General features: G+C 56.9%; 1 protein-coding gene across 2 annotated transcripts in view; it reads right to left on the bottom strand.

Annotated features, from left to right (window-relative positions):
- Positions 1 to 21,113, bottom strand: part of SCUBE1 (signal peptide, CUB domain and EGF like domain containing 1) — a 137,509-nt gene that overhangs the window by 10,299 nt on the left and 106,097 nt on the right. For both annotated transcript variants that reach the window (XM_025882307.2, XM_025882308.2), the window contains 8 exons: positions 17,774 to 17,896; positions 15,436 to 15,552; positions 13,773 to 13,895; positions 5,038 to 5,157; positions 4,644 to 4,748; positions 3,639 to 3,752; positions 2,683 to 2,820; positions 1,269 to 1,472 (listed from right to left, as the gene is read on the bottom strand). In XM_025882307.2, the coding sequence (XP_025738092.2) occupies positions 1,269 to 1,472; positions 2,683 to 2,820; positions 3,639 to 3,752; positions 4,644 to 4,748; positions 5,038 to 5,157; positions 13,773 to 13,895; positions 15,436 to 15,552; positions 17,774 to 17,896 (1,044 nt within the window). The remainder of the gene's footprint in view (positions 1 to 1,268; positions 1,473 to 2,682; positions 2,821 to 3,638; positions 3,753 to 4,643; positions 4,749 to 5,037; positions 5,158 to 13,772; positions 13,896 to 15,435; positions 15,553 to 17,773; positions 17,897 to 21,113) is intronic.

The following is a 21,113-nucleotide window of genomic DNA, read 5'->3' as shown; positions in this document are numbered from 1 at the left end:
AGCCTGCTTCTCCCTCTGCCCCTCCCCCTCCCCTTCCTCGTGTGTGCTCTCTCTCTCAAATAAATAAAATCTTAAAAAAAAAAAGAGAAAAGAATGACATCACGAAGGCCCCTGCCCTCCTGCCATGCTCACTCTATTGCTCGAGCCAGAGTCCTTCCTTCCCCCCCACACCCCTAAATCCCACCTCTTCTCCAGTGATCCCTAGTTTATCTCTCTGGCCCAGCCTATGCTTTGTGCCCCAGATTTGTGGCTCCAACCACCCTAACCATTCAACGTCTTCACAGGGATGACTCACGTGTGTCTGAGCTAGCAAATACAGACCACTCCGTCTCCACCAGCCGCGTCTTCCCCAGGTTCCCCAGATCAGAAAATGATGCCACCTCTGCCCCGCGGCCCTTGGGGGCTGCCCTCGAAGCCCCTCCAAAGTGCTCTCTCAATCTGTCTCCTTCCTTCTTGTCCTGCTGCCAGCCCCCCACTCCCCGTTCAAGGCTCCACCGACTCCCGCTTGGCTTCCCTTCCCTGCTCCTCTCCTTGGAACCTTCCTGTGGTTTCCACGGCACCAGAGTAGCACCGCTGCCCGCGAGGCCCGCAAGGCGGCTGCCTCCCCTGGCCTGTGGGTGCGCTTGCTTGCTCACTGGCTGCCTTCTTTCCCCGGGAAACGTGAAGCCCAGCAGAACAAGGGCTCTGTCCACTCTCCTGCAGCTGTGTCTAGACCCATCCCCTCTCAACAGGCCAGCTCCTGGGGCTCTGGTCAAGTCCCCTGCCTCCCGGGCCTGGACCCTGGCTGGCTGCCCTCTCCGAGCTCCTGCCGTGGGCCTGGCCTCCCCTGCTTCCCGGCAGCCTGTGCTGTAGCCCTGGGTGGCCCTCAGCCTCGCATGCATCTTCGCTCGGCTCCTCCTCCGCCCTCAGCTCCCACGCTGCCTCGGCTGGGAGGCCCTCTCTAGCCACACAGACTAGTCCCCCTGCCCCTCCTGCCTCTCCGCTGTGGCCGTGCTGCCCTGCGCTCTCCCTGTCCCACACGTCCTCAGGATTGTGGTGAGGGCCGTGCGTGCAAATGTTTGCCCAGCAAATGCTTTGCCCAGTGCCTGGCATCAGGGGAGTGCTCTTCAAATGACAGCCATAATGATGAGCATGGGACTGCTTCTCTCTGGCAGGCTTCTGTCTCGCTGTCCCCTCCCAGTGTGTCTGCTGACCCAGGCCCCCCGTGGAAGGCAGGGCAGAGAAGGTTTGCCGAGTGGGCATCCCAGTGGCCACGGGCAGGGACGCACCGCATTTCCCGTCCTGTAACACCTGGCCTGTGACGCACGCCCCCTGGCCCTCCAGGGCCTTGGCCGGCCACTGGGCCATCGCGTACTCTGTGCCTGCGACCTGGACGGAGAAGTGCTGCCGGCCGATGGACTTCCGCAGAGTCTTGATGGCGGCCTGCAGGCTCTGCTCGGCGCGCTTCCGCATGCAGTCCGCCTCACAGGTGTCTGCAGGGGCGGGAGGGACGGTGACTCACAACCCCCTGGGAGCGGCCCCTTCCCCGAGCTTCCACCTCCACCAGGCCTCGGCCCCCAGCACGTTCATGCGGCAGCCGGGGGCCGAGGCACCATTGTGGCGTCCATCTGACAGATGAGGAGACTGAGGGTCCAAGAGGTATGACCCGCTCAAGGCCACACCGCGGATCGGAGGAGAACCCGGGCCTCCGCCATGGCAACGCATCACCTCGCCAGGACACAGCTCACGCACGGGCACTCCTCCCTGCCACTCAACACCCTCGGGGCTGCCACTATTCCCAGAATGCCCAGCTCTCTGGCCTTGGATCCAAGGCCCCTTGTGGTGGGGCCCCTGCCTGCCTTGCCAGGCCTCACCCCCAGCCCTCCGACACCCACTGTGAACTCTGCTTTCTAGCCACCCTGTCCGGCTCACCGCCTCCTGAGCACATCCCATTCCCTCTGATCTCTGTGCCTTTGCCTACTGCATTCCCTCTGCCTGAAGGTCATTCCCTGCCACCTCCTCCAACCTCCCCCACTTGGTGAACTTTGATTTTAAGTCCTGATTCAAATCAGTCTTCTGGGAAGACTTCCTGAGCCCCTCTCTTGGGGAGACCTCTCAGCTCCGGGTCCTGTTTGCTCTCACGCCCCCACCACCTAGCGTCTCCCTCAGCACCGGGTGGTTTGTATGTGGGTCTGTGTCCCCATGGCTGGGAGTGCTGCCAGCACAAGGACCCTGGTCTGGTCCCCTCTTTCCAACAGTGCCCGGAGCTGGGCACACACAGCACAAATCTGCTGACAGATCTCAAACTTCTCTGTCACAACTCAGCACTCATTTACAGCCAAGAGGAAAGCCCTGATGAAACTCAAGCCAGCATTACAGGCCCCTTCTGGAACCTGGGAAAGATAGGCCCTTGGCTCAGTTGTTCCAGAAACTCCATAGGCACGAGCCCTTCCAGGCCCCAGCGAGGGCATGAAGGGTGGAGAGAGGCCGTGTGGCTGTCACTGTGGGCCCCTGAGCCCCGGGCCTCCTCTTCCATCCCGGGCTACCCGGCACCTACCCCCACCCCCCGGCTCCCCCACTGCCTGGCTGGCCTCCACCTCCAGGAGCCGTGGCTCAGGTGGTCGCCCAGCTTCACGCCCGGCACACCCCTGCCGGCCCTCCCCGGCTCCTGTCCTCCCTGTGGCCTTCCGCAGCCTCTCGCACCTGACGCCTCTTCCATCTTTGTCTCCACCTCGAACTCTGCTGTGATGTGGGTCACCTCCTTGGATGGGGACTTTTTGCCACGGCGCCTCTTCTTGGAGGAGTCACATTTGAGGGTCACAAAGGTCAGATGGCAGTTTTCTGGACAAAGAAGGGACCGCCATGGCAAAGGTGGCACAGGGCAGGAAGCGGGGTCCTACAGAGCCCTGCGCACAGGTTACCATCAGCAAGGCTCCTGCTTTGCCTAATAGTCTGTGGTGCAGAGGGGGAAACTGAGGCTGGAGGCCAGGCTGGCTCGAGGCCTCATGAGGGGTTTGTGGCTGAGCCAGGCCCTGCACCAGCCCTCCAAGTCCATCACACTGCTGCATACGGAGGCCCTCACACATATTTCCTTAGCGACGCCCCGGGGAAGCTCAGCTCCGTGGGGCTCAGCCCAGGTTAGGTCGGCTTGAGGGCTGCGCTCTGTTAGCTTTGGGGAGGAATCCTAAGGTGTTCAGGAATCTTTGTGGAAACAGAGCTGGGAAGCGCTTCTCCTGGGCCCTTCTCACCGAGATTTCCCCGTGCTACTCTCCAGCCTGGAACACCCTTTTTGGCCTCCCTCATTCCAAGAGTGAGCCACTGAGTGAGCCCTGGGAGGCCTTCTGGACACAGTCAGGCTGCACACAGCACCTGCCGTGGGGGAGCTCATCTAACCCAGGGTGAGGCAGGGACGATGGGCCCCAGGGATGCTGGGGGGCCCAGATTCTCCACTCCAATGCTGGCCTTCTTCCCAAGGGACACCACCACCGTCTACAGGGCTCCAGGCCTGGCTCCTGGGGCTCAGGGACCATGATGGTGAGGACGAAGAGAGGCCCCCCGCCCTTGGAAACCCAGCCCCGCTGGACCCTGGGCTCCCAGCTCTCAGGCGCGGGGACCCCCACCGCCCCTTGTGTGGGTTCGCACCATGGCAGCCCACTCACCCAGCAGCAGCTGCCTCAGGGCCTCCTTTGCTGGCTCCCGGCTGTGGGGCCGGAGGTGGCACTTGGCGTCTCGGATCTTGAAGCGGGCCTTCTGCCTGATGGGGGCAGGCGCACCTGGGGAAAGCCCAGATCCCCCCAGGTGGCAGCCTCTCTCATGGGCAGGGAGGCGGTGGGGCCGGGGGGACCACAGAGGGAGTGCCTTAGTGTGAGGGGGCGGCCAGCAGGACCAATCCACTGGGGGCTGGGGCTGGGGGGACCCTGCTGCCTCATTCCTCTCCCTGCACGGCCTGGAAAAGGTGGGAGCATGGATGGTGGGGCCACGCTCAAGCCGGGGGGGGGGCCTCACGGTCGGGGGTCTTCTGTGGAGGAGGAAAGGCAGGTCTCCCACCTCCTCCCCCACTGCCCAGTTCACGTGGCTCATGCTGTTAGGAAAGGCGGCAGAACAGAAGAGAGAGGGAAGCAAGGAAGGGAAGGGGCTTTGAAATAAGACACATCCCCTGAGCTGCTGATTCCTTCCAAGAGCAAATTCCAGCCGCTTGGATAAAGAACCGACAATCACAGACACTCAGCATCACATCCTGTATGCATTAAATGCACACAGATGTCCCCATGGCATTGGATTCAACCTCCTGAATGGGAAAAGCGGCTGAAGACACGCCTGCAGGCAGGGGAGTTGGCTGCGCTGTGCGGACGGGACCTGGCTGGCGGGTCCCGCAGGGCACAGGACCTCTGGGACCTCATGGTCACAGTGGAGGTGACTCACTTCACTGGAACGGAGTCTGAGACCCAAGAGTCCTAGCAGATCAGAGTCACTGCAGTACCAGCGTGTGGCCCAGAGGTCCCAGTCCTGCTCTCAGCTCGCCAGCACCGGGGATCATGCTGGGCCGGTCCCCAGGCCAGGAAGTTCTTCCCTAGGTAGTGCCCCTCCCTCCCGTCCCAGGCTAGGGCTGGACGCAATGTCCAGGGGTCACCGGGCGCAGGCAGCCCGGACAGGCCGGCGGCTACCTGAGCAGCTGGGCCCAGTGCTGGAGCTGGTGCTGTTGCGCTTCGGCAGCATCTTGCCCTGGAGACCCGGGACGCCGCAGCTCAGGCTGTAGCTGTTTTCCGAGTCTGCAGAGAGGCCAGGGGTGAGATGGAGGCCTCAGATCCTGGAGGCCTCAGAAGGGCTGCTGTGGGTAAGCAGCTGGGAGGGAATGAGCCCACTGCACTTGTGGAGAGGGATGCTGTGTCCCATAGGGAACCAGACGGTGGGCCAGGATCTCTCAGTGATCAGGGCCAGGCGGCCTCATTCCTAGATTGGGCTCTTTCCTGGAGAACGGCAGGGAGGAGGGGCTGGACCCCAGGGAAGGAAGCCCCCCACCCACTCCCTCATCCCTTCCCGGGGATGGCCTCAGGTTACCTGGCACGAAGAGTGAGTGGGCTGGGCAGGAAAGGGAGCAGCTCTCCATGCCGCCCACCTTGCTGCAGGACAGCTGGGCCCAGGGGGAGGCCTTGGCCCGAGAAAGGCACTTGCCCGTCTCTGAGGAGGGGGAAGACATAAGAGAGGGCTGGAGGGGGCCAGGGTGGAGGCTTCTGGAGGCCCTGCCCCTGAGCGTGGACCACTGGGGGACTCCTGCCACATCCCCATCCCGTGGCCAGACCCTGGTGGGAAGGGCCTGGGAGATGGCGGGGTCCACATGTACTTGGACGTGTGGGGATGCCGGGCCCAGAGAGCTGGCTCGCTCCTCCCTCTGACCAGTCCAGGCTGTCTGTGAGAAGCCTCACGTCACAGGCCCAGACCAGAGGGCACAGCTGGATTCTCCAGAGCAGCTGTCCATGCCCCTCTGCGTAAGGGAGCAGGTGGAAGTGACTCGGGCTTCTTGGCAGTGACCGACTTCTAAGCATGTGAGGGTCACTGGGAGTCCCTCTCTGGGGCAGCTGCTGGACACATCCATTAGGTGTCCGGAGATATCCCAAACTAAGCTCTTCAGAGTTTTGCGGGTGTTTTTTATTTATGTATTTTTTATTTTATTTTATTTTAAAGATTTTATTTATTTATTTGTCAGAGAGAAAAAGAAAGAGCACAAGCAGAGGGAGTGGCAGGCAGCCGGAGAAGCGGACTGCCCTGCTGAGCAGGGAGCCCGATGTGGGACTCGATCCCAGCATCTTGGGATCGTGACCGGAGCCGAAGGCAGACACTTAATCGACTGAGCCACCCAGGTGTCCCTCTCAGACGTTTTTTAATCTTTTGATTAAAAGGACTGACAGGTCTATAGCCATGGAACTCAGAACTGGTTTTATCCCCGTCTGGCTGGTCAGTGACAACTGGCTGAAATGGGCACGCCCCTGGAAGTGCCCCTCAGAGGCTGTTGTCAATGGTCGAGTCGCTCGGGTGAGCAGGCTGAAGTAGGAGACTCAGCCAGAAAAATAAATGGAAGTGGGAAATTGCCAGTGTGGGTCATCTTCAACATGTGGCTCGACATTTTCAAGGAGTCTTAGAAAGTAAATAATCTAGAAATAAAAACAAACTCACGGCCCTCCAGATAAAACAGCTGGCCCCCAAGTAAATACAGGACTGAAAGTCCTCTGTTCCCAAAGAATCAGGAATCTTCAAGTAAAACCACCTGCAGATAATGCAGGACAGAAGGGCCACTGGAAGAACCAATGTTCCCGCTGGTTGAGAAGCAGGACAACCATCTACAAACTTCCAAGGGAGACTAAGCCCCCAGCACTTCCTTGGACTTTCTCCAAATTCCTAAAGGGAATTGTCAGTGATTACTGGTGGACAGCAACGTTGCTTTCTGGTACCAATGGGGGCCACTCATTGGGAGAGGCAACCATCCCAGCCCTGAGCGTGGGGGCTCTCGCTGGGGGGCTTTCACTGGGACTCCAAGGACGCAAAGCATTGGCAGCTCCTTCCCCAGACCATTTCTCAGGGTTATGTTTGCCTCGAGCAGCTTCGAGGGATGAGGGAACATCTCCTTCTAGATAAGGAGGAGCCCGGCTCTGTTCGCCATAAAAGTGGTGAGTTTCCCAGGCTGGGTGTCCCTCGGCTGTGATGCAAGTTCTCCACCTGCACGGCATCGAGGGGGCAAATGGGACTTGGGGGCGGGGCGGGGGAACCCACACAAATGTGCTTTTTATGCTGGTTGCTGTGCTGAGTACTGAAGTCCTTCGTCTCTGGCCCCGGGGTTCCGGGATGTCCAGGGCACCTGGGACACAGCAGCAGGCTAGCTTACGAGCTGCATGTAGGCAAAATCTCTGACCCCACCATATACACCCATTAATTCCACCACCACTGAACACCAAAGCCCAGAGAAAAGTTTAAAGTCACCTAAGAAGCAAGAGGGAAGGCAAATTGACTGGCGATAAGTGGAAAAAAAAGAAAAAATTCTGTTTGCCTTAAAGTAAGAATGCCTGGTTGTGGGGAATATGGATGAAGATAGTAAGAGGCGGCCCTGAACGCAGACAGGAAGTTGCAGAAGGCTGGGAGGCCATGACCTTGATTTGCTCTGGTTTACTAAAAGCACTGAGGCAGTGGACACTCTAACAAGCCTTGGTCCTTTCCCAAGTTCCAACCTGTAATTGCTCCTTGGGAGCCATTATCAGAAGGCAACCCTCCCTTCCGTGGGTCAAAGCCCCTACCCATGTCGTGGGGCAGAATCTCCTCTGCAAATGGAACCGCCAGCTAAAATATGTCTCCAAATAAATACACCTAAAATATATCTGTGAGGTTATTTTTAGAAGTCCCAGAAAATTCTCCTACGCATGATTCAATTTATAGCTGATAGGAGCCTTCATATACATATTACGTATGATTCAAAAACAGGATCCCTGGGGCAAAGCTTCCACATCAGCAGAACAAATGGAACAGAGCCCAGGAAGAGTCCAGACTGCCATAAATTTTTCTTTTTTCTTTTTTTTTTTTGGTATGAACATGCAAAAGTTAGGCCACACTCTCAGGATACAAGCTCAGCAACACAGCAAACATCCATGACCAAGGCTTGTCCTCCCTGCCTCAGGGCAATGCCTTGGCTAACGTAGTTGGAGAATCTTCAGATCTCGTCCTAGAATCACCTTTAATCTGAGGGTACCACATGCCGGATGACCCCCCACTGAGAACTGAAAACACCCAGTATTTTCTCTGCTTGTCATTGAACGAATTATGGTATTTGGTTCCTTTATCCTTCTCATATTACCGCCGAGCAACTCCTACCCCTTCCTGACAGAGAAACTCATCTCTGTGTGTCTGTACTTCAGACGTGCTCATATCCAAAACAGATCTTTTGGACATTCCATACCAAGTCCTGACTCAGTACTGTTGGTTGATGGCACGCATCTTAATAATGAAGAGACTTCAAAAATTCATATGGAAACTCAAAGTAAGTTCAAGAATAGCCAGATCAATCTTGAACACAAAAAACCAAGTTGGAAGACTCTCATTTCATGATTTAAAAACTTACTATAAAGCTACATTAATCAAGACAGTGGGATACGGGCATCAGGACAAACGGATCAATGGAAAAGAGAGCCCAGAAATAAACCCACACATTTATGGCCAATTGATTTCAAGAAGATGGCAGGATAATTCACCGGGGAAAAAGAATGGTCTTTTCAGGGCGCCTGGGTGGCTCATTCGTTAAGCATCTGCCTTCGGCTCAGGTCATGATCCCAGGGTCCTGGGATCGAGCCCCGCATCAGGCTCCCTGCTCGGCGGGAAGCCTGCTTCTCCCTCTCCCGCTCCCCCTGCTTGTGTTCCCTCTCTTGCTGTGTCCCCCTCTGTCAAATAAATAAATAAAATCTTAAAAAAAAAAAAAGAATGGTCTTTTCAACAAATGGCACTGTGACAACAGGCTTTCCACAGGCAAAAGAATGAAGGTGGACCCCTGTCTCACACCATATACAAATTAATTCGAAACGGATCGAAGACCTAAGTATAAGAGCTAAAGCTATAAAGTTCTTAGAAGAAAACAGCTGTAAATCTTTGGGACCCTGTATTAGGCAGTGGTTTCTTAAAAATGACACCCAAACCACAAGCAGCCAAAGAAATAAAATAGATAAATTGGACTTTATGAGAATTAAAAACCTTTAGGCTTCAAAAGATACCATCAAGAAAATGAAAAGACAGCTCACCGAATGGGGAATATCTCTTGCAAATCATGTATCTGGTAAGAAAGTCATATCTAGAGTATAGGAAGAACTCTTATAACCGAATAATAAAGACAGATAATACAATTAAAAAAATGGGCAAAGGATCTGAATAGACATTTCTTGAAAGAACATCTACAAATACTCAATAAGCGCATGGAAAGGTACTCAACACCACTGGCCATCAGGGAAATACAAATCAAAACCACAATGAGAAACCATTTCACCCCTCCCTCCTCAGGATGGCCATAATCAAAAAGTCAGGAAACAGCAAGGGTGGCTGAGGACGTGCTGAAATCGGAACCTCACACACTGCTGGTGGGACCTCAAATGGCGCAGCTTCTTTGGAAAACAGGCTAGCGGTTCCTCAAAAGTTAAACCCAGCATGGGCGCATGACCCAGTAATTCCACCCCTGGGCGTACACCCGAGGAAACTGAAAACATATGTGGACACAGCAGCGTTCTTCATGACATGCCCCAAACTGGAAACAACTTACATGTCCATCACCCGATGAGCGGATAAACAAGACGTGGGCTAAGCAGACAGCGGGATATAATTTGGTTGTCAAGAGGAATGAAGCAGTGACATGCACTATGACATGGGTGAACCTTGAACATATTACACTACATGGAATAATAAGGCCCCATGTTATATGATTCCACTTATGCCAATTGTCCAGAACAGGCGAATCCATGGAGACAAAAGTAGATGGTAGTTGCCTAGGGCTGGGGGTTGAGGGAATGACGGCTATGGGCATAGGGTTTCTCTCTGGGGTAATGAAAATGCTCTAAAATTCACTGGGGTTGTACAGTTCTGTGATTATACTAAACACCATTGAACTGCACACTAAATGGGGGACTTGTATGGCATGTGAATTATATCTCAATGAAGCTGTTAATAAAAACAAAAAACAAAAGGAGGCGAGATGACACTAGGTTGGATTTACAAGAACTATCCAGGCTGGAATAATGTCCTAAGGGACTCATGTTGGCTCTAGTGGCCAAACCTGTGGCCATCTCTAGGGCATGTTCCGTTGCTGAAGATCAAGGGTAGCTCTGTATACTGACAGCTGTAGTGTTCAACTTAGTGATGCTCTGGAAACAGAGAGGTTTACTGCCCATAACTGAGACACCACGGTACGAGGGATGGAAGTCAGAGGCAATGTCTCCTGGGTCATCACGCTAAATGGGCTGCTCTGACCGTGATCCCTAGGCAAGGACTTCCGACAGACAGCACAGAGACACGGATCCATGGAAAAGGCGTGGGGATTCCATCGCAGACACACCGTGTTTGCCTTCCTACTCTGAGAAGGAGCCAAGTGGAATAATCGCGTTGCAAGCCCCCTGAGGATGGTATCCCAGTGAAACCAGGATGGCCCCCGGGACCCACCAGACCACCTCACTTGGGCATGTGCTAATGTTTCCTTTATGACAACTCATCCCAGGGGGGACAAACCAGCTGTGGTGGTAGACGAGAAGGTGAGAAACTCTCCCAGGCCAGCAGAGGAGATGAGCAGTTCAAGGCTCACCTGCAGTCAGCAGAATCCTGGGTAAAGAGTAAAAACCAGAACAAACCCTAAAGGACTCCTTGAGCATCTCCAAATGGATTTGACGGATTATAATTGTGTGCTTATAATAGCATATTTACTTTCTGGATGAATTAAAGCAGTCGCTTGTTGGGAAAAACGGAGCACTCGTAGGAGCTAAAACATTACTAGATCCCGTGTTCCTTATTTGGGATAGTCCAACTTATTTATTTAGCAATATGCAGACACCTTTTCCTGGGAGGGTTATTCATAAATCACTCAGAAGTTTCACTGTCTTTTTACTCCATATCTTTTGGGAACACAGAAGTGGATTTTTCAGAACTTACTACGCAGTCACAACTTACAGATCTTGAACTGGGGTTCTCAAGAGAACCCCCGGAAGCAGTCAGTGCACACAAACCAACTATTTCTCAAGAGTCTCAGGACAGGCAGAAGATGATACATAGGGACGGCTCTCACCCAAGGCCACTGGAATAAATTCTCCTTGATGTTTGCAACCACTGACTTGCACATGCTCCTTCGCAGGCCTTTGTTCTTGGTTCTTCGGGTCATGCTCTCCCATCTTACACGTTTAAGATTACACACTGCGGATCTGCTCTATTATGCTTCCCTCACCAATGATAACTGGCCTGGATCTAGGCCTTGCTAGCGAGGGCCACCATCCTAAATCTTTAACATCAGTCCCCCAAGCTATTGCTGGGGAAATCGGTATTGAAAGCTGGTATAAAGTACGTTACACAAACCTTATTAATTACGACATTCTCTGTGGGCAATACATAGAAGAAGAGAATGCCCACGCGCTGGGAAAGGTGGATTCAGCTGTCTTGCCATGTAGCTGACTAGTTCTCACAGCAACACCCCAGACAATACCCCTACAGCTTCACTGAAGTGGATCCCATCTGGTACATGGGGTCTGGCTCATCAATGCCCCCTGGGACCACAGCTGATGGTTCTGGGGGGCTACTAGACTGTTCCAAGTACACGGCTCCCCCAACCCCTCAGTGAACGACGCCATCTGCAAACCATCTGTGGACAGAATTCCCTTCCGAGGGACACAAATGATACCTGCTGAAGCAGACCATGGAGGCTGTCAGTCCCATCCATAGGAATCGGGCAGCTCCAAGTGGTCATCAAAAATGTGCCCCTCGCCTTGGGCGCTATAGTAAATAAGACAGCCCATGGCGTGGTGTGGGGGGCATGGCGAACCAGGCTGACTTCCTAGGGCAAGCACTCAGGGTGACAGTGATAACTTGGATTTTCTTTTGACCAATCAGGGGGGTCGTCACTGCCAGCCCTTCACTCTGGACCTGGATTCACAGCACAGGTGAGGTGGGGCAGTCCACGTCGAGGTTATAAGGGAAAGCAGCTTGCACACTGATGGCAGACTCAGGGAGTTGGTGGAACCAGTTTTCTTGGTCAGCCCTGGGAACTCTTGGGTCTCGGGTCTGGAGGGCCTTCCAGAACCTTCTAAGAACACTTCCAGCTATGCTTGTTCGTCTGTCTTCCCAAATCTAGTGTCCAGAATGCTAACTGCTTCTATGTAGTCACCACAGTCCTAGCAGATGACTTGGGAGAAGTGTGATAAAGTCACCCTGACTGACAATCAGACCTCCACCCGTGACTCTTGGAGCAGGGTCGGTGGCCGTGTGAGGACCCAGACAAGCCCCGGTGGCCGCTCCTGCAGCTCTGACAGAGGGAGAGACGACCGGTAGGGTGCTGAGGATAAAAGCGCTCCTTCCCCATACACCTAGAGAAAGCCTGCTGGCCCGGCAGCTTTGGGAACAAGTCAACACCAGACCTAGCACTACCCTCATCAATCAGCAGACATGCCTCTGAAAGCCCGTCCAACCATTACTTTCCAGGCTCGGAAAGTCAGCAAACTGGCGGCAGATTCCCAGGCAGGCTGGAGTCAACCCATCCGGCCTTAGTTCCCAGCACAAGCCATGCTCCCGGAATGCACACCACTTAATGCTTCCTCTCCAGCACAGCCCCAGACAGCCTCCTCCCTGCAACTCCAGACGAGACCAGCGGTTGGCTTTGCTCACCAGGACTGCCTGAACAACACAGCGGTCCTTACTGAAGGAAGCAATACTTTCGGCTTTTTGGTATCAGATGCTAAGTGATGGTACCCATTCTTCGATACCCTCACTCATTCATTCAACAAATACTTACTCAGTGCCTACACTTGCCAGGCTCTGTTCTAGGTGCTGGGGACACAGCAGTGAATGAGACAGACAGAAGTATGTGCTCCGCTGTGTAAAGCATACATCACATACATGTGTATGTCTAGCCGGGGGAAGTACAACGGGAGAGAAGAAAACAAGGAGGCGGGGGGTAGTGGGTGGGGTGCAAGGAAGGCCTCCCAGAGCGAAAGTGAGAGGGGCGAGGAGCCCTCCAGGCCGAGAGGGGAGCCCTGGCACGGCCATGTCAGTTGGGGGTGGGAAGCAACCTCGAGGTCACTGAGGCTAGCGTGGGGTGGGCGAGGGTGAGGGCCGAAGGCCGTTAGGCCAGGGTCCAGTAGTCTTTGGGCCATTCTAAGAACTCTGGCTTTGCTTCCACATGAAGAGGAGTCGTGGAGAGCTCTGAGCAGAGGCGGGCACATTCGGAGTCAGATTCAAAAGGCCAGCTCTGGGGGCGCCTGGGTGGCTCAGTCGGTTAAATATCTGACTCCTGATCTCAGCTTAGGTCTTGGTATCAGGGTCGTGGGTTCAAGCTCTGTGTTGGGCTCCACGCTGGGCGTGGAGAAAAAAAACAAGTTTAAAAAATAAAATCAAAGGCTGGCTCTGGCTGCCCTGGGGATGTTAGGGCATGGCAGGGCAAGGATCTAAGAGCCATTTCAGGGCTGTGGCTCCAGCATCCACAGCAGGCCTGGCATGTAGTGGGTGACCATGTGTTTGTAGAACCAATGAATGTGGGGGATTGTCCAGAACTTGGCCTGGAGCTGCCCCAAGTCTCCGGAGCCCACCAGCAGAGGACGCAGGCACCCTGCGCTTGCTGGGAGCCCCCCCTCCACCTTCCCGTGCTGGACCTTGTGGGGCCGGTGGCCTGGGCAGGACCAGCGGGAGATGGGGGCGTGGAGGCCTCTTTGCCCTCCGAGCTTCTAGCTCCTCCTGAGCCCACAGCCCTAGCTGCACACACTGACCCCCAGATCTTCACCTCTGTGTCCCCCTCCCCCTGTAGGTCCGTTTCTGTGCCTCTGGCTGGCACCCAGCACGCTCCCCCGCCTGCATCCCCTCTTCTTCTGCAGGTCCTCCTTCCCATTAGCCCCATCCCAGCAGCAGAGGTTCCCTGCCGAGAACCCCCCTCCCAGGCGAGGTAGGCCCTGCGTTGTTCACCCCATGCTCACCCCACCCTGAGAGGTCACTGCCCTTCCCATCCAGGCACCTGGCGGAAGCGGCGGAAGCCAGCGCCCAGGCCCTTCTTCAGGGGTCCCAGCGGTGGCCCACCCCAGGGCACTCACCCACACAGTCCTTCCGGTTCCAGTGGAGCCGCCTCCCCGGGGGGCAGACGCATTCGTAGCTGCCCTTGGTGTTGACACAGCCCTGGTCACAGCTCCCGTTGTTCATGCTGCACTCGTCCACATCTGGAAGCGCAGGTGGGAGGAAGGGCATCAGGGCAGGAGGTTGGCTGGCAGGGCAGGGCCACCCAGCACCAGAGGGCCGAGAGTCCCCTGACCCTGCCGGCAGCCGGCCACGCGTCAGATGCAGACAGGCGGCCGCACGCGTCACACACAGGAGTGCACACACACGAGGCTGATGGACACGGACACCGACCCCTCCCCCTCCCCCAGGAACCCCAGCCGTTTGCCGACCTCCAGCAGCTGCAGCCAGACTGGGGGGGGGGAGGGCAGAAGGTGGCACAAAATTCAAGTGCCAAGCAGGTCTCGCGAGGCAGGGGCCGTGCAGTCACTCTTGCTCAAGGGACTTTGGACAGGCTGTTTCCCTCTATGCAACGGGCCCCAGGGTGAAAGAAGCCACTTCCAACCCTTCCTGCCCTGGCCACCAAGGAACCAGAGCACCCGCTGGAGATGGAGAGGGGGCTGGGCCACACTCACGCTGGGGTGCCTGGCTCTGAGCATCTGGGCGGCCTGCAGTCGGAGCGGCAGGCCCAGGGGAGCCAGGGCCCAGGTTTTTGAGGTCCATCTAGAAGAATCTGTAGCCCACCCCAGGAGCCCATTCCCCCCCCCAACACCAGTTGTGCCTGATCACTTCACACCTGACCACATCCGACCTGCACAGCTGCCCGGCAGAGGGAGTGTGGTCTCAGGAAACGAGGAGACCCTAGGACCTCAGGGCCATTCTTGGCTCCCCCACCTCCACTTGCCATGCCTGCACATCTCCAAGTCCCATCATCTGTAGCTGAATACTTCAGAACCTTCCCCTTCTCTGCACACCTCCCCCCCTGCCCGAGCTCAGTGGCTCTGGCTCTCATGCCTGGAACCCTCTCCCTGCTGGTGCCCTGGGTTCCGCTCTTCTGAACACGTGGCAGCTAGAGTGATCTCATTACCTGAACGTGCCCATGTCACACCCCTACTTAAACCCTCCAATAGTCTCCCACTGCACGAGGAAGAAAACCCAAATCACCTGTAGGCCTCACAAAGCCCTGCTTCTTCCCTGTCAGCATCGTGCACCACATTCTCCTTCCCTCATGGGGCTCTACCAGCTGCTTCTGGGTCCCTCCGTGCTACCTCAGTGCCTTTGCATATGCTGATCCTTCTGGCATGCTTTCCCTCATCTTGACCCAGATGCTCCTCCTTTAGGACCGCCCCCCTCCATCTCCATACGCCGCCCTTCTCTGTTGTCACCCTCTCCCACTGGGACGAATTGTCTGTGGGATTCTGTGTAGTGGCCATCCCCCGTTCTGGACCGAGGTTCCCTTGTAGCTGACATTTCTGGGGCCTATGCCCACAACCTGGCCTGAGGCCTGCCACCTAGCTGATACTTGCTGCTCCCTGCCCCCATCTTCCCACCTTGCTCTTGGCTGAGCCCCTCTGCCCACCAGAACTTGGCCTTGCTTAGGTCCCTTCCAGGCCCTCTGGAGTCAAGGTCAGGGTCAGCATAGGTGGCCATGCGGCCAGGCGCGTGCCTCAGGGGGAAGGTGGCCCTGGCGGGCGGGCTGCAAACCTCCGCAGTGGGTTGTCCCATAGAGTGTGTAGCCACGGTGACACAGGCACTGGAAGCTGCCTGGGGAGTTGATGCAGATGTGGTCGCAGGTCCGCTCGAAGGAGCACTCGTCGATGTCTGTGTGGCCACAGGGAGACAGTGCGGGGAGGAGTTTCAGGGCGCTGGGTGGACATGGCTTGGCACTCACTCAGTCGCTCAACGTGCATCTGCACACAGACAGTCCCTGGGCCCCCGAGGCTTATGGCACAGCTGATCCACAGTGAATGTTGGCTTCTGGTCACAGCCTGATTTTCCAGTTTGTCTCCATTAACCTTATGTTTCTGGGTTAGAAGCCATTTCCCATCTTTTCTGGAGGTGGGCAGGGTGTAAGTACTTTGGATACAAGTATTATGTCTGCCATTTTAATATCTCACATTCAGTTGTGATCAGGATGAATGTTTAATCCTCACCTACAGCAAATTGATGGGGGCTTGCCTGAGGAGACAAATGAACTGGAACATGAAACCAGACCTTCTGGATGCCGACTACAGTGTGTTTTCCTATCACTCCAAAAGAGCTCGAGAAAACAAGGAAAACAGCCCAAAGAGAAAGGGGTATGGGTGGGGGAATACTCTACCCATAAGGGATAACAAGAAAACCTTGACAGTATGTGAAATTCGATTCTGAGCTTCCTGGCAGCCAAGGTAAAAAGGAAAAAGGGTCACAGGGTGCATGTTACTGGAAAGGAGAAAATGAATCGCATGCTCCTAGAAGACAAGTCTGTCCTGGCCATAAATTCTGAGGAAAATGGCTCTCCTAGGACAGCTGATGGCTCCTGAGGGCAAAACAGCCACTGACCCACCTTTCCATGGGCACTGTAATTGGAGATCATTCTTTGAATATATTAGCTCATGTAACCACACACGTTGATGATATACGTGTGTTTGTAATAATTCTAGCACAAGGAAGGAATCACACTGTGGGTGCTCAAAGGAGGATGTGATTCCTCCCAGCGGGGGGTCTGGGAAAATCTCCTGGTACTTGTGGCACCTGGACTAGACCTTGAAGGGTGGGACTAGCTTGGAAGGAAGGAATGGAAGTGGGGGAAGGGCACTACAAGCAAAGATCGGGAGGGGGCAGCACAGGGCCTCCAGGGGAATGTGTGGGACTCAGGGGGCTTGGGGAGGTGGCTGAGGTCCCCATCCCAAGGGCCTGAGTGCCAGGCAAAGGAAATTAGAGTCCAGGGTGGTGCTGGAGCAGGGCTGGGACATGGCCAGAGCCCCGGGGGGCCTCAGAGAGACGAGCCTGGTAAAGAATGGAGAAGACTGGCTGGAGCCCAGAAGCAAAAACATCAGGGCCTCCTCCTCAGTGGTGGCCCACATGTCTCACGGGGCAGCTGGGAGTACAAAGTCAAGGGCCCCTCCCTTAGCCCTCCACAGAACTTGGCAAGGCAGATGGAGAAACTAAGTCAAAGTGTAGTGGAGTCTGGACAGGTGAAGTGCCCCCAATGGGCCCTCACGCCCTAAGGGGAAGAGAGAGCCAAGAGACCCCTCAAGGAATGAAGACGCTGAGCTGGGGAGGGGAGGTGACTGACTCGGGTCATAGGATGGGCTCAGGACAGGCTGGCCCTAGACCCTCCGTTACCAGCCTCCTGCTCTTGCCTTCCTCCGTGTCCTTGGGAGAGCACATCCCGTGCCCCTCAGGGCCTCGTGCTGCCCCAGGGCCAGCCCTAAGCTGCACTGAGAGGCCCACTGAGCCATGTGCAGTCTGTCACTCCTCTGGGAAAATGCCTATTCACCAGTGACCCCTTCCCCAGGAAGCCTTCCCTGACCACTCTTTCCACTGCCCATCCTCTGGGCTCTCACTGCATCCCGGATGTCTCCTGGACTTGTGCTGGACTGTGATTCTTGGCTTCTGCCCAGACCTCACATCACCCTGGTGGCTCCTCGCAGGCGCCCAGGAACCCTAAGGAAGCACTGCAGGAGAGCGCCTGCAATGTGCCACGCCTTCCACCAGGCGGCGGTAGCGCACCTCCGAAGCCTCGGAAGGAGGCCCGGGGGCCACCGGGAGGACAGGGTGCTGGAGCTGGCCAGCTCTGCCACCGACTCACTGTGGTAACCATCCCCCCGGCCCCCCCCCCCACGTGCTGATGCGCCTCCGGGCCTCAGTTTCCCATCCATAAAAGGGATGGGTTGGACCTAGAGTCATGAAGGACAGAGAAGGCGGGGAGGGCAGGTGCACACTCGGACAGGCCAGCGGGGGCCGACACACCCCGGCCCTCCCCCCCCCCCCCCCCCCAGGAGCCCGCGCAGGCCCGGGAAGGGCGGGGCGAGGCCGCCGGGGGCCCACGGGGGCTCACCTTGGCACGTCCGCTCGTCGGTCAGCAGCTTGTAGCCCTTACGGCAGCCGCACTCGAAGCTGCCCACGGTGTTGCGGCAGAAGTGGTCGCAGCCCCCGTTGTTGGCCAGGCACTCGTTGATGTCTGCGGGGCGCCCGGCGGGCGGGGCGGGGCGGGGCGAGTGGGCTGGGCTGCCAGGTGGGGGGAGGCCCGCCCCCGCCCCTCCCTGCGCCCGCTGCCCGCCGCGGGGTCCGGTCCCCCAGCCCCATCGGAGCAGGCGGCCCAGGGGCCTGGCTCCCAGCGGCGGGGGGGCCGGAGGCTGAGTTACTGCCGCCTCCCCGCGTTGGCGAGCCCGGCGGGCTTTCGTGGCAAAGAAGGGGGGTAAGCGATGGCTGCCGTGCGTGGCAAGACCACGGGACGGGGGGCGGGACAGGACGACACTCGGGGAGGCAGCGCGGCCTGCAGCGGGCTGGCTGCTTCCCCACGGCTGCGACCTGGGGCGAGCTCCTGGGCCCCTGGAGCCTTGGCTCGCCCGCCTTGGAAGAACAGCGAGAGGAGCAGATGAACTAACGGTCCCGGGGTGCTGGTGCTGAGTGAGTGCTCAGTCAACAATCTGTAGGTTTAATGCCCCTGTTTTACTGACGGGAGGCTTAGAAAGGTAAGGGTGTTCCTGGGCTAGCTGGCTTCCCCCTCTAATTCCACCTGTTTGTTTGAGCTGTTTCTTCACTCAGCATCCAACGAACGAGCTGTGGCTGGACCCTGAAGGTCACCTGGCCTAACCCCATGCAATGAATGACCCCTCCCAAGCAGCCTGGCCAATGGCACATATCTCTAGTGGCGGGGCGGCTTCTCCCTCGCAGCACCGCCTGTTGGCTGATGCATCACAAACGTCCCCCTGACTCCTGTGAGTTCCTTCCTGCCCCCCACCCCCGGCCCTGCTTATCTGGGTTTTGCTCTCTGGGTTCCAGGCCAGCCTGGACTGTGTCGTCAGAGACCTTGTCCCTGAGATGTCTCTTCTGACTCCACAGTTCCTCTTGGGCCCTGACCCCAAGGCTCCCCATGCTGACATGACCCAGCACGTACTAGCAGAGCTTTCAGAACGGGGTTCTCACCCTGATTTGGAGGGGGTGAAAGGAAGCGAAGGAAACCAGAAAGGACTTCTTGGAGTTGGCCACCGGCCACATCTCAGCAGAGCTGCTGACTCAGACTCCCGCCCTCGCTGAGCCTGTCCTGAGTGCGAGGGCCCGGGCTCCCTGTCCTGTATAAATGGCACTGCCCAACAAGCAAGATCCATCGGCCCCCTTTGTGAAGAGCCCCATGGAGGGGACTCTGGCCCATCCCAGCGACTCCAAATCCCGGATGGCACCTCACTTTTTTTCCCTCAAACCAAACGAGCTAGACCTGACACCTGCAGAAAAGTCCTAAAGCGGTGTTCCCACAGAATGTTCCCCAACAACAAAACAAACCCTAGGTGTGTGGTCCGGAGCAAGGCTGAGACGCCCCTGTGGGCAGTTCTCAGAGCTCCAGGGAGGGGATCTAGCATAGCACAGGGCCACAGCAAGCCTGCCAGGGTCGGACCCCAGAGCGGCTTTCCTGGGGGGATCCCTGCGGGACCAGCCTTTGAGGAGTGCAGGGCACCCAGTGGGCATGCCCTGCATTTCCTTGCCCTTGGCTGCCTTCCTCCCAACCCCAGGTACCTCTACCCCAAAGACCCATTCATGTTTGCATGCTCTGGTGACTTTGGCACCAGGAGGGTGGCAAAGGAGGGGCACCTGAGGTGGTCCCCACTAAGGGAGGCCTGCGGGTCACCAGACCTGGCCCCGAAACCAGACCCTGGCCTCTGAATACAGTAGGTGCTCTATGTGTGCACACCGAGATGATCACTAAAAACAATGACTTCCCAAGTCGGGGGAACTCTGCACACGCGTGTATTCCAGGAACAAAAATGCCTAAGGGTGAGCCCAGACCCTACAGCAGGTAGTCAGACCTGCTGGTGCTCACTGTTCCTACTGGGCACCACCTCATGCTGGTGACCAGGCCAAGCACTTTCTGGCTAAGTCTTGTGTGATCTTCAAAACAACTGGGGGACCAGATCCCCCATTTTATAGAGGGGATTGCAGCTACACACAGCAGCCAAATTGGGGCCCAGTTTCAGTCGTCTCCAAAGACAGGCCTTCTCCAGAGCACCGTGCTGGCCCTGCAGCCTCCAGAGAAAGCAGACATTAAGTTCAGTTGAGGGCCCATCCTGGGCAGAGGCCTGCGCACCTCTGTCATCCTCTCCCCCTGGGGATTATAAGAAGACAGGGAAATTTCTAGCTAAAAGCCTCCGGCAGGAGAATGGAGACCTGTCTCTGCTCTGTCCCAGCTAGCTGTGTGATTCTGGGCAGGGAAAGGCACCTCTCTGAGCCTCAGGTTCCCCATCTGTGAACAGGGCTGGGAACAGGTGCCTCTCACAGACTAAATGTGCAGAGCGGGTCTGCCTCCTCAGGAATGCCTCAGGCCTTCTGGAACCCCAAATCCCATCATCAACCCCGTCTGGGCCTGTCGGAGGAAGGGCTGTCATGGCAACCAGACAGGCCATGGGAGGCATGTTTGCTTGAGGCCAGGCTGATGTGGCGGCTGCCTGGGGGTCAGAGTGGGGGAAGCACCGCCAGCCCCAGCCAGGATACAGTCACAAAGCCCCTGGACCTTCATTCTGATGGAACCCCGGGGTGCAGTCTCTCCCCTTCCCGCCCTAAGGCTCCTCTCCTCACTGTGCTCACACTGCCCCCGACCCCACCAGACAGCCAGCAGCCCCCTACCTGTCCTCAAGTCTTCCGTGGCCCCCGGTCATCCCAGGATAAAAGGCCGGCCCCTTTCTGTAGGCCCCTCCCTGGGCATCCTGGGCCTGGATGCCCTGCCCTCCTCCTTCCGCACACTTGGCTTCTGCCTTGGCAGCCCAACTCCGGCTGCCCCACCTGGTGCAGCCCCCCACATGGCCGGCCCCTGGAAACAGCGGCCTCCCGGGGAAGCCTTCCCTGACGTTCCCTCCAGAGTTCGCTGTCCCCTTGTCAGGGACACAGATGGGGGAGCTGGCTCCTGTCTGGAGCCCCTGGGCCTAGCATGCGGCCTGCAGAGAGCGACTGCCCAGCAGCATTCACTGAGTGGATGAAGAATGAAGGAATCGGAGAGAAGGGCTGGGTCTTGGGCCGCCAAGGAGGACCTTCGGAGGCATCGGCCGGTCAGTTCAGGCATCAGGGGGAGGGGGAGGAGCTATATAGGAACACACAGGAGGACAAATACTCCTGCTCCCCTCTGCCCATTCCCGCTGAGGGGGCACAGCGTGGCAAGCCGGGAGCCATGTGGAGGGCTTCCGGGTGGG

This window comes from Callorhinus ursinus, unplaced genomic scaffold, assembly GCF_003265705.2.
Source record: "Callorhinus ursinus isolate GAN/ISIS: 27379988/994484 unplaced genomic scaffold, GSC_fseal_2.0 scaffold48, whole genome shotgun sequence".
NCBI classification, from domain to species: Eukaryota; Metazoa; Chordata; class Mammalia; order Carnivora; family Otariidae; genus Callorhinus; species Callorhinus ursinus.
This window is presented reverse-complemented; position numbering and strand designations above follow the sequence as displayed.